Here is a 12,581-nt window from a genome sequence, read left to right on the forward strand (position 1 = left end):
GCTTTCCCTTTTTGTTAAAAGTACATTTTTTCTAAAAGTCAGCAATACCTTTGTCTACCTGTCCTGTCTGGGAGACTGAAAGATAAAGGTCTGTAAGAGAGAAGAATGGAAAGAGCTAGAAAAGATCAGGAGGTTCGGAAAAAATGAGGCCCAACTTAAAAGTCTAAATCACACGCAGTTGAATACTCCAAATAGAGAAGAGGTAGCCCAGGTTTACCTACAATACTTCCAGAGGCTCTGAATAAAATCCCAATGACCCCTCTCCCAAAATATTCCCTCCCTTTACACAACAATCCTTTGGTTCTAGAAGGATTGACCAGAAACCCATTCAAAGATAAACACTAAACTGAAAGGTAGGGAAATGCAATTAAGACAACATTTCTCAGGGTAGAAATAGTTTCCTTTGTAGCCCATCCAAGCAACATAAGAGCTGAATCACAAATCAAAGCTAGGGACTCCCTTATAGTGGTTTAAATAATTAATCTCTGTTGAAAGTATTAACAAATTCTTTGAGCTGATAACTTTGAATTTATTACATACATTCAATCTTCTTCACTAAATTCTAACTGAAAGCCTAATTAGAAATCTAGTGCATAACTAAACAAACACCAAATGTCAAATGGCTAAATTTTGTATATTACTGGAAGCCAGGTGGGCACAATAAAAACCGAGATATTTCTTAAAATGCAACTCAGTTACAACTTTATTAGTTTCATTACTTCAGCTATAAAAGAAAAGGCAATTTACCCTTAAAGTAGCTGCTTTATGAATGCAAGAACTATGATGGAGGTCTAAAAGCCAAAGAGACTAAAGCGACAGTTCTGTGGCACAGGAGGCACTCCTATAAACTACAGACTACATCAATAATTTCTAAATTTTAAAAATAATCTATTTTTTTAAATTAAAGAAAACTAAGAAGATCCACTAGTTTTGATTTCTTAGTGACCAGCATTCAAAATTTATTAAGTTATTACTGAGTTTGATTTACATGGATTTACTTGTATCTTGAAAATCTGTGTTCAGGAAAGACATACTGGAAGATTTACTATCTTGATCAAAAAGACAAAAGGAAAAGAAATAGCAATCAGGAAATTTCTGTGGATACACATGAAACAAATGATTAATGATCTGAAGAAATAGTTACCAGGTATTGTGATGTATCTCAGCATTACAGTAACTGTTAAATTTGAAAAGAAACAGTCACTGAACTAAGAAAAAAAAAGTATTTGTTGTGAGCAGCCTGTGAAATGTTCTACTCCATCCCAGTCACCAAGTGTTTAAATTTATCACTGCTACTTCTTTACCTTCTATAATTCATTGCTGACCGTAAAAGAACAAGTTGCTATTTGCTTTGTATACATTCCGAGTTGAAGATGGTTTTTTTATATCTTGTACCACCTATTTTTATACTAAAAGTATCTTAAAAGAAAGAATGACTTACTGATGAATAATAGTAAATAGCAAAGTATTGCAGCTGGCTGCACTGAACTGATGTGTTTCAGATGACCAGTCAGAGATTGGGCTACAATTGATTTGGTAACAGAATTCACATAATTAAGTGCTTTCAGGTAAAACCAATATGTACATAATACATGGTAGGACATAGCTGCTCAGTGAGTTCAGCTTTTGGGAACACTATGCTACTTTTCCACCAAATAAAAAAAAAATGTATACAGAAGTTACTCAAATATAGTAAAAATTTATGAGAATAACTCCAAATTTGAGAAAAATATTAAAATGAACATTTTGGACATCTTCAAAAATCTACAATGCAGTCCTTCCAGATGCATATTGCTACATACTATATCATATCATACCTAGCTTTTTCTTGTTTTTCACGTATCGTTGTTCTGTTCTTGGATACAATTTGGAAGTTGTGCAAAACAGACAATTAATTGTATGAAAAAAACTTCAGGTGGCGCAGTGTGAGACTGCAGAATTAGGAGAACAGTATACACAGTACCAGAAAAAAAGGTGAAGAATTCATTTCTCTGCTGCATTTCAGTTAAAACTAGGAAGTTCTCTGGGTCATCTCCTAAAATGTCATTTAGTTCATATTTATGCCACCTGCAAAATTTCAGTCTACTGAGCTGACTTCAACTTTAGAAATAGTTTCCAATTCAAGCAAAGGTTTTTTGAGAGATTTTAATATTATGCTTTGAAAATCTGATGATGTGTTCTTCTGTGGAATTACTCTCATCAATAAGAATCAAACACAAGACTTAGCTAAGATGTACTAGCAGTATTTTGGCTTACAAGGCACGTCTGGTGACGTTAAAGGAACAATAATATTCTGTGTCATAATTAAAGTCATTCTAAAATCCTTTCTTAATCTAAGTGTCTTTCCTAAACACAAGTTCAACAATTTTTGAATTGAAAAGGGATTCCCACAACTTACGTGAGCTCCCTCACTCAGACCATTATAGGCACATAGAGAATATAATTTTCTCACTCACTGAACACCAAAGGTTCAGACTGCCAAAACTGCAGAATTCATATTTAATTTAAAGGGTCTAAAACTGGGCTTTAAATTTTATCTAGTCCATTTCGGCCTGATTTACTTTTGTGTTGCACTATTACTGCTGTCATTTATTTCAGGTGCTCAAAACATACTAGCAGACAGTAGTCTTTGTAGACACTTAATAGATCTTGTTTCTTTATCTAATTTTATTTTGCTAGAGTCAGTAGTCCAGCACAGTAAACATGCTGGAAATAAAAGGGTTTCTGCAAGACAACTACAGAAGTATCTCAACAGCAATGGCACACAATGCTATTAGATACAAATAGCAAAAACTAATCAGCAGTGAGTCTAAGCAATTATTACTTATGATGAAAGGTACAACATCCTCAGATACTTCGTAAATTTCTGGCATTATAAGCAAGGAGTTTATACTACGTAGTTTGCTAGTGAAGGACAAATAGCATTATATAGCATGCACTTACTACGACCACGTTTACAGTTTACAAACTACACAGTGCATCACTCTTACCTCAGATTTTTCCAGTTTATTTTGAGCATCAATCTGAGTGACAATTTCATTCATGTTGGTCTCCAAAACCATTCCACCCATGACCATTTCGGCCAATATATTATGGACCTAAAAGAGACAAAAAGAGAATTTAAAAATGCAAGATGTCCTACATGCAATCTGGAGAGATGTTATTCAGACTCCTCAATGCAGGAAAACATATATTCTGTAAATCACTTAATTAATGTTAGCAATTAATTTAAAACCATTTGGGAACAAAGCTCACAACTTAATTTTCCTTTTCTCCGGTACCTTCTTTGCTCATATCTCTGTTACGAACTCATCTTCTACACCATTTCACTTATCAACGCCAGAAGAAACCTTCACATTCCTCTTTCTTTCAGTTCCTGTTTTCTATCCAATGATTATGGACATAAATTCTAAATAGCATCAATAGCAGTAATACTCCTAGGGAGCAGGTTCTATGAGATTAAATTAATTACTCACAAATAGAGGTGTAAAAACTACTTCAGGCTACACCTGCAAAGGAAGAGAGACGATGTTCACCCACCATGGGTACCAAGATTAGTCTTGGAAGTAGAACTGGCATTCCTGAGCTACACCAGAAATATGGAGACTTCAGCATCTAGGACTAAGACTGACAGCTAGACCTTGAACTGAAGGACCACATAAACCAGCTGAGGATATTAATGAAATGGGTATGTTCAAATATGGGAACTATTATAAAATATATACATGAAAAAAGGCATGGGTTTTTTCATTAACCAAAAAGTTAATGATAACCACTAATGGCATTTAGAAGACAACACACCTCTACCACTCATGATGGTCAGAAAGTTTGGTACAAGGTCTCTACAGTAAGTACACATTATGCATGATGGTTCAGAGAACAACTCTATGATGTAACCTATCCGATGAATTTTGTACTATGAGAAGGCACACATAAACTCAAGAAGCAGTCAAGCTTAAGCAATAAGAACTAGATTATATGGCCTTCAGAGGTCCCTTTCAGTGTAAACTATTCCACGATTCTAAGAATTAAAAATGTGAACTGTAATAATAAAAAAAAGAGGCTTCTTGAGCACACAGACCACAGACAATAAAAGTAAGGTTGCAGCCCAACTGCAACAACAGATCAAGGCAACCACTTCTTGACAACCAAGAGAAAGAATGGGATTTACAGGCTCAAATAAGCATCTCACCAAGGCATCAGTTCCCCTTAGTGTAAACTCTGAAAGAAGTCTGCAACATGCCAGTAAACTACAGATTAAGAAGGAACTGATATGGGAGCACTCTCTGCAGATAAAAAAGGAGTAGAAGGCAAACTTCAGGCTTCCAGCCAGCTGTAGCACTGATGCCATAACTATACAAAACTGCAGCATACTGTTGACAACATTGAGCCCTCAGCAGTTACTGACGTTATCCTTATTATGATGGATGCAGTGAAGAAGGAAAACAAATACAATTCTGAATACAGCTTCTCACAAATAAATTTGCTTATAATTGAGACTGCATATGCAGATTTACAAATACTACATGAAAACAACAGCAGGAATATAATTTTTTTTCCTAAAGCACACTCATCCACAGAGGAAATCTTAGTATTTCTCTACCAAACATTAAGAAAATACCTTCCTTAATCTTCTTAGTCATAAAGAAACATTGCCACCTAGCAGTTCTTCTGATATTTCACATTCTGTCTTTCATATTCCAGAAGATGTACACCATAACATTTGCCTTTCCATCATCCAAGTTGCTTTAAAAAATGAAAACTGAAATTTCTAATTATGCTTTGAAATGATGAAATTATGCTTGGTTAGGAAAGCCAAAGCACTGACAGAAGTAAATCTGACCAACAAAATCAAGGTTAACAAAAAAAGCTTCTGTAGATACACTGGTGATAAAAGACAGACTAGGGAAAATGTGGGTCCTCTCAGGAAGGATATAGAAGACCTAGTTAGCCAGGATGTAAATGACTTTTTTGCCTCAGTCTTCACCAGCCAATAGTCAAGCCACACCACTCAAGTTGCAGAAGGTGGAAGCAGGGACCAGAAGAATGAAGAACTGCACGCTGTAGGAGAAGATCAAGTTCAAGAGCATTTAAGGAAACTGAAGGTGCAGAAGTCCATGGGACCTGACAAGATACATCAACGGGTCCTGAGGGAACTGGCTAAGACACTATCCATCATATTTGAGAAGTCATGGCAGTCCAGTGAACTTGCCACCAACTGAAAAACGGGAAACTTAACCTCCATTTTTAAGAAGGGAAGTAAGGAAGATCTAGGGAACTACAGGCCACTCAGTCTTACCTCAGTGCCTGGCAAAACCATGGAGCTGATCCTCCTGAAAACTATGCTGAGGCTCACAGAAAATACAAAAAAAGTGACAGGTTTCACTGATGACAAATCATGCCTGACAAATTTGGTGGCCTTCTATGACAGGATTACAGAGACTGTGGATGAAGAAAGAGTGACTGACCTCATCTACCTGGACTTGTGCAAGGCATTTGACACTGTCCCACACAACATCCTTGTCTTTACACCAGAGAGACACAGATTTGACATCTGGACCACTCGATGGATATGGAAAAAACTGGAAGCTCATACTCAGAGAGTTGCAGCAGCTCCATGTCCAAGTGGAGACCATTGATGAGAGGCTTCCTCAGGGAACCTTGGGATGGTGCTGCTAAATATCTTTGTCAGTGACATGAGCAGTGGAATGGAGTGCACCCTCAGCAAGTTCACTGATGACACAAGGCTGTGTGGTGCAATCAACACAGTGGAGGGAAGGGATGACACTGGAGGGACCTGGACAGGCCTGAGAGGTGGGTCTGAGTGAACCTCATGAAGTTCAACAAGGCCAAGTACAACATCCTGCACCTGGGTCTCGGCAGTCCTGAGCAGAAGTACAGTCTGGGCAGAGAATGGACCAAGAACAGCCCTGGGGACAAGGACTTGGGAGTGTTGGTGGATGAGAAGCTCAACATTAGCCAGCAATGTGCATTTGCAGTCCAGAAAATCAACCCCACCCTGGGCTGCGTCAAAAGCAGCGTGGCCAGCAGGTCAACAGAAGTGATTCTGACCCTCTACTCTGTTCTTGTGAGACCTCAGTTGAATACTGCATCCAGCTCTGGGGTCCCCAGGACAAGAAAGATGCAGACCTGTTGGAACAAGTCGAGAAGAGTCACAATGATGATCAGAGGGCTGGAAGACCTCTGCTATGAGGAAAGGCTGAGAGTTGTTCAGCCTGGAGAAGAGAAGGCTCTAGGGAGAACTTCCTGAAGACTTCCAGTACCTAGAGGAGTCCCACAAAAAAGCTGAAGAAGGACTTTTCACAGAATATATAGCAATAGGACAAGGGGGAAGGGCTTTTAGCCAAGAGAAGGCAGATAGGATATCTGGAGAAAATTCTTTACCGTGAAGATGGTGAGGCACTGGCACAGGTTGCTCAGAGAAGTTGTGGGTGCCCCAGCTCTGGAAGTGTTCAGATTTGTGTGTGCGGATTTGAGCAACTTGATCTAGCGGAAGGTGTCCCTGTCCATGGCAGGGGGGTTGGAACTATTGGATCTTAAAGGTCCATTCCAACCTAAACCATTCTATGATTCTATGATTATGCATACTTAAAAAACTTTATTCTAGTTTATTATCTATTTTCAGTGATTCACCAGTGGAGACTTAAAAAAAATCTTAACAGTAGTACTTATCCTGATACAAATTCTCTGCTTACAAATATCTCCAACTTAAGGATTTCTGAAACACAGACTGCTTGCTGCTTCTTGGTATAGTATTGCATTTTAGAGCTGCAGTTAGAATTTTTTCCTTTGGTTAACATATCTAATTACCTTTGAACCTACTTAAAATATTCTTGGTATCTATGATAAAATCGAAGTGACATTCTATAATTTAGTTATCAACCACAAAAAACCATTTTCTTTGTTTCAAACTTCCTGAGATTTTATCTGATATCCCACTGCTCTTTATTTCTGACACAGTTGTTCATTTTCTTCAGGCTTGTTCTGGCTTTCCAACACCTTTTTTCTAAATACTTCTTGCTTCTCTGCCTCCAATATCTTGAATATTTAACTTTTTCCTCCATGCAAACTCTTCTATACTTTGGATCACACTTTCTCTGTATTTTTTCCCACTTTTAGTATGCAATATTGAAGATTAACACATAGCATTTAAAAATGTTTAAAGCATGGATTGCTTTAAAGAAGCTTAACCATTTTCTTTGTATTGCCCCATTTTTCTTTTAAAGGGAGAAGAATGTTTTCTAAATAACAGTATATCATTAATTTTATTTGTTAATCTGTATATCACAGCTATGACCAATAATGTTATGTGACTATTGTAATCCTTTGACTCCCTTCTCTTAAATACACAAGTTTGCCCATATATGAGCAGCAGCAATACAAAAATTTTTAATATTAACTGGTTTTTTCATTGTAAAGACATAATTAGCAAATACACATTACTTTCCTTTTTCTTATTGAAAAAAATCACTAATCATTTTCCCAAACAAAAAAATCTGAACTAAAAAAGCATTAAGTGACAATGAAGTGCAAAATACACTTCAGTAGTTTATTCCAAACAGTGTTTAAGTGAAAAACTGAAGGCACAAGGAACAGACCTCATATTACAAAAGAGATCTGACAGTTGAGAACATCAACTTTTCAAAATCTGAAATTGCTCTTTTGTAACAAAAATTTTGAGGTGTTTTTACAAAAATCAAGAGAACTTCCTACTTACGTTCCATGTATTCTCTAAAACCATAAACACATATTCTAGCAAACAGGGGGAAGGAATGCATCAAGAAAAAACTCTCCCAGGAAAATTTAGCAAACATATTTTCTTGTCTTCAAGCAATTTGATTCTCTGGGTTGACTGTTCTGGTCAGATAATAAACTCTTGGAAGAGATCACGATACTCCCAGGGATATTTCAATAGATGCCAAAAAACTTGTGGAAAAATAAAAGTATTTCCTTACATCCCAACTGAATGTATTCTATTATTTTAGTTGTAAAATATTCTTAGGATAGCTTTCTATGATGCCTTTTCCATCAGAATGCATTACACTCCTGGACTCAGTGTAGGAATCAGTACAGGACTGAAATAAATCTCCTCCTCTTCTGGAAAATGCCTTGCTCCAGCTATGGCAAGTTTGTTTGTTTCCTTGTAATACAGATGATTTTTAAAGAGAATCCAAATTGTTTCTATGTACAAACTACACTCCCCAACACCCCAAATCCTCCTTTGCTTTAGCACATTAGAAACACTATTTCATTCCCACCTATATTCCACTGTTCAGATGAACTTCTAGTACTATACCAATATTCCTTGCATAAGCATCTCTCTTGACCCCAGTTTACTACAAGCCATCACTGGATCCTGTACAACGATAAAGGCCTGACGAACATAAATGTTTCCTTACAGAAATACCAAATAAAACGCTACTAGAGAGGCAACAGCTGTTGAGATTACATAGTTTAACTCTTTCACATGCCACGTCATTTTTTTACAGGAAAGGTATTCCTTGGTGTTTAGGCAGCTCTAGCAAGAGAACTGCAAGAAAGCCACCTTCTACAGCTCCATCAAGAACTGAAAACACAGAAAAATTCTTACCTAAATCAGTTCTTTTCCAAATCAGTTCCAAATCCAATCCTCACTTTTCTCAACACCAGACAACGCAAAACACAAAGATTTGAAAGGTTTCACCCCAAAAAGCTCCCACATTACTCCATTACAAGTAAGATTCTGTCCAGACCAAACATGCAGCAGCATTTGCTGTTTCCCCCCTTTGCACACTTGCAATACATTCACACTAGGCCACAAATATTTGATGAGAGAAAGTTAATGTGTTGTAACTCAGAAGGCTCAATGCATTTTGCTTCTTGACTGCTTCAGCAGTTCAAAGAAAATTTAATACTATAATTTCATTCTCACACATACATCTTCCTGTTTTGTTCTCAGACCTACAAGAATACTGATGAACTTAAACTAGAGGAAAAAAAGAAAGCATAGAGACGACATCAGATTAGTTACAACCGCACAACTAATGCTACTGTACAGCTGGTAGCAGCCTTGCCTTACAACAGATGTTCAGCTCTCTTTATTTTTCACTGTATTCAGTACAGTATTCTTTTGTTGATCTATGATCAAGTAAAAAATCACTGTCCTGGTTAATGTGATGCTCAAAATTTTTTTAACTCAAGGTTTCACTGATCCTTTGTTGTGGAATTGGATTACTTTGACTAAAATATCTAACTAGTATTTAGGGTTCACATTTTTCTCAAAGCTTGAAAATTCTAGTCTAAACATTTAATAGGATCCTCAGGCAGATTTTTAGATTTTTAGTAAATCAAATTTTTAGTAAAATGAAAATGTTAAAATTCTTCCATTAGACAAACAAATTTCAAGAAGGAAATATCATCTCAAACCCAACAGAAAGTAAAATATTCTTCAAGAAATTTAATATTTTGAAGCACCTAAGTTCTCTACATTTTATTAGAAATATGTTTCTTCTCTAAAATGTAAAAGATTACTGTGTTAAGAAATACTCCTGAATGAAACATGTTACAAAGCAACAGTTTGGAGTACGTATCAACCAAAGCATCCTTCAGCTAAAGGCCAAACTCTTCCCCACAAAACGACTGCAGTATTTTTCTTCTTTAACCTCCAAGGCTCACATATATAAGCCACTAATAAATTGTTTTGTATTTTAATTTGCCATTTTGGAAATATCCAACATGTTCCAACCAGACTAGAAATCCTAATGACTTTTCATTAGCGATGTATCAGTTCAAACACTAATTGAAGGTCACATGCATTTCTCTGTCTGGTCAAGGTACAAGTGTTTCTTCCAAAAGGAGTTTCTGATTTTGAAACAAACTGAGTCAGTTTGAGATGGTCATTTCAGACATTTGATTTGATACGATTTTTATTCTACTTTTTCTATCCTAATTTTCATTGGCATCTTTTGCTGTTGATGCAAAAAGATGTTCACAGATGGGGAAAGGTGAATGCACTGAAAGCAATGGTAGGCACAAAAAGCAACTGAAGGAATAAATACTATATATTCCATTCTCAGCATTTTAGATATTACACCAAGAGATGTCAAATTCCTTTTAAATGAGAGATTACTATAGTAACAGCATTTCTCAAAACTAGATTAATAAATAAAACACTTATTCCTTATAGATGGGAACATTCAAACAAGATTTTTCAAATATTTAGAAACAAAGACATAAAGTCTGTTTGAGATTTGGAACAGAAAGATCCACACAGCATTTAAGCTACATAATCATAGCATAAGAAAGGCAAGTCCCAACCTTAACTGGAAGACCTGTAATAACTTCCGTTCTGCATTATGCAATACCTAACCATAAACAAAATAGAATACATTATTTCTTGAAACTAATCCTACTCTAAGAATATTCAGATGTCTTGGATTTTACAACTTCATGTGCAATATTATTATGCAAATCTCCCACATTATTTTATTGTTCCTCAGAAAGACATGTTCCACTGGTTCCACTGCAGCTTTCAAACAATAAAAATAATATTTTAACAGAAATTGTCTAGATTTCACTGACAAATAAATCACAGAATCATTAAGGTTGGAAAAGACCTCCAAGACCATTGAGTCCAACCTTTGATAGACCACCACCATGTCAAATAAACCACAGCATGAAGTACCACATCCAGTTGTTTCATGAACACCTCCAGGCATGGTGACTGCACCACTTCCCCAGGTAGCCCATTCCAATGCTTGACTACCCTTTCAATGAAGAAATTCTTCCTCATGTCCACCCTACATCTCTCCTGCAACAGCTTGAAGCCATTTCCTCTTGTCCTGTCACTTGCTGCCTGGGAGAAGAGGCTGACACCCACCTTGCTACAAGCTCCTTTCAGGTAGTAGTAAACAGCAATGAGGTCCCGCCAGGCCTCCTTTTCTCCAGGCTAAACCCCACCTTCCTCAGCTGTTCCTCATAAAACTTACTCTCTAGACCCTTCACCAGCCTCACTGATATCTCAGGAAAGTAGAATCACTGCAGAGTTTCACACCAAGTATCAGCCGAACCAAACGTTTTACTTGACAAAACTATTACAGGAGGTCATCACAGTACCTTGTCTACATGGAAAATTAAATCCAGTTCACAGACATTTTCAAAACATTTGTCTAGTGTTTCCACAAATACCTGCAATGAGAAAAAAAAAGCCAGAGGTCAAGCTTTAGCAAAAACTCAATAGTTTCATTAAGTGTGAGGTTTGAGAAAAGCAAATACAGAAATTAAACAAAGGTCAGATTTTAAGGCGTTAAAAGCATCTACAGAAATTATGTGGTTAACATTATTATGTCAACAGGATGTTATCTATGTAGAGGTCACAACTGTACACACAAGTCAGTTTATGTTAATACTTTGCTAAAACTCATCCAGTTTTAAAAAAGTTACATCTTGAAAAAACAGTAACATCACCTATGCTACAATTTTCTCAGCTGTGATTCAAAGCATCCCTTCCGTTTTCACTAGAACCCAACTATTAAGCAAAAAAAAAAAAAATCAGCTTTTCTATTACTGTTACTATTTTTAGCAATTATTACCTTGTAGGCATCTCCCAGTTAACCAGACTACTGCTAACTTTTGCTACACAGGCATGTGCAATGCAAACTGTCAGCATCATGCAAGTTTGTCAACATTACTGCTTCCAGCAGTACAGCAGCTTTCACTTGACTTAGACCCATTGAATTCAGGGTGGACCAAGGAAAAAGGCAGCTGTCTTTATGTCACATCTGCTGATCCTGTCAGGCACAAATTGAGAAAAGTCTAGCAGTTTATAACCCCTCCTTGAATCTATAATATAAGAGGACAAAGCAGAAAAATCAGAGCAGCTGCTGAACTCCAGCCACTGATGTTCCCTGCCAGATATGGACTGTACACTACCCTGCTCTGGATATTCCTGTAACAGGTTCCCTGGTACTCATGTTTGCCTGTTTTGACACCAAGAGCACCACAGTATCCAATTAGGCCAGATAATGAAATGATGATTGTACATGCATTCCTGAAGCTCTGGAATGACAATCACCATGTGCTTGTGGTGAGTGCTGACAAAGACTCCAGTCTTAGGCAGGTATAAGCACAGTTCCCTTTATGCATGGGATAACTCCTACAGACATAGATGTGTTAACCCTCTCTAAGTTTGAGTGAGAGCTTAGGGCCTTCGAAGTTAAAAAGAATTTCTGTAAGAATTTATTGACCATTTATTAATGACAAATAGACAAGTTGCAACTTGTTGGAGATTTTAATCTCAGTTTTATATGTTTCAGAACCATTTTCTCACAATAAGCATTTAATATTATTTATTAAGCTGTCACTGTATGCAGGGGGGTTTTTTCAATTCTAAACTCAAACCCTAAAGCAGCAATATGGAAGATAAACACCTAATTTTGATTCTTTATTCAACATGATTTATTAATCCCATCTTAGTATTTGAGATGAACCAGATCTCAAACTGCCTAGGCCCAGAGAAATAGGAATGAGAAGCCATGTTCTGACATAGATCACAAATTCATTTAGGTTGGAAACAACCTCTA

The 12,581-nt window shown here is 36.8% G+C and overlaps 1 protein-coding gene across 5 annotated transcripts in view; it reads right to left on the bottom strand.

Moving 5' to 3' along the window:
• The window catches only part of AP3S1 (adaptor related protein complex 3 subunit sigma 1), a 32,126-nt gene that overhangs the window by 7,429 nt on the left and 12,116 nt on the right, over positions 1-12,581 (bottom strand). For 4 of the 5 annotated variants that reach the window (XM_027709418.1, XM_027709416.1, XM_027709415.1 and 1 more), the window contains 2 exons: positions 11,116-11,187; positions 2,991-3,098 (listed from right to left, as the gene is read on the bottom strand). In XM_027709418.1, the coding sequence (XP_027565219.1) occupies positions 2,991-3,098; positions 11,116-11,187 (180 nt within the window). Of the gene's footprint in view, positions 1-48; positions 91-2,990; positions 3,099-11,115; positions 11,188-12,581 lie in introns of all 5 variants that reach the window. The other variant, XM_027709417.1, reaches the window with a different exon arrangement.

Source organism: Neopelma chrysocephalum, unplaced genomic scaffold (assembly GCF_003984885.1).
Source record: "Neopelma chrysocephalum unplaced genomic scaffold, ASM398488v2 Primary Assembly neopelma1_96778, whole genome shotgun sequence".
NCBI classification, from domain to species: domain Eukaryota; kingdom Metazoa; phylum Chordata; class Aves; order Passeriformes; family Pipridae; genus Neopelma; species Neopelma chrysocephalum.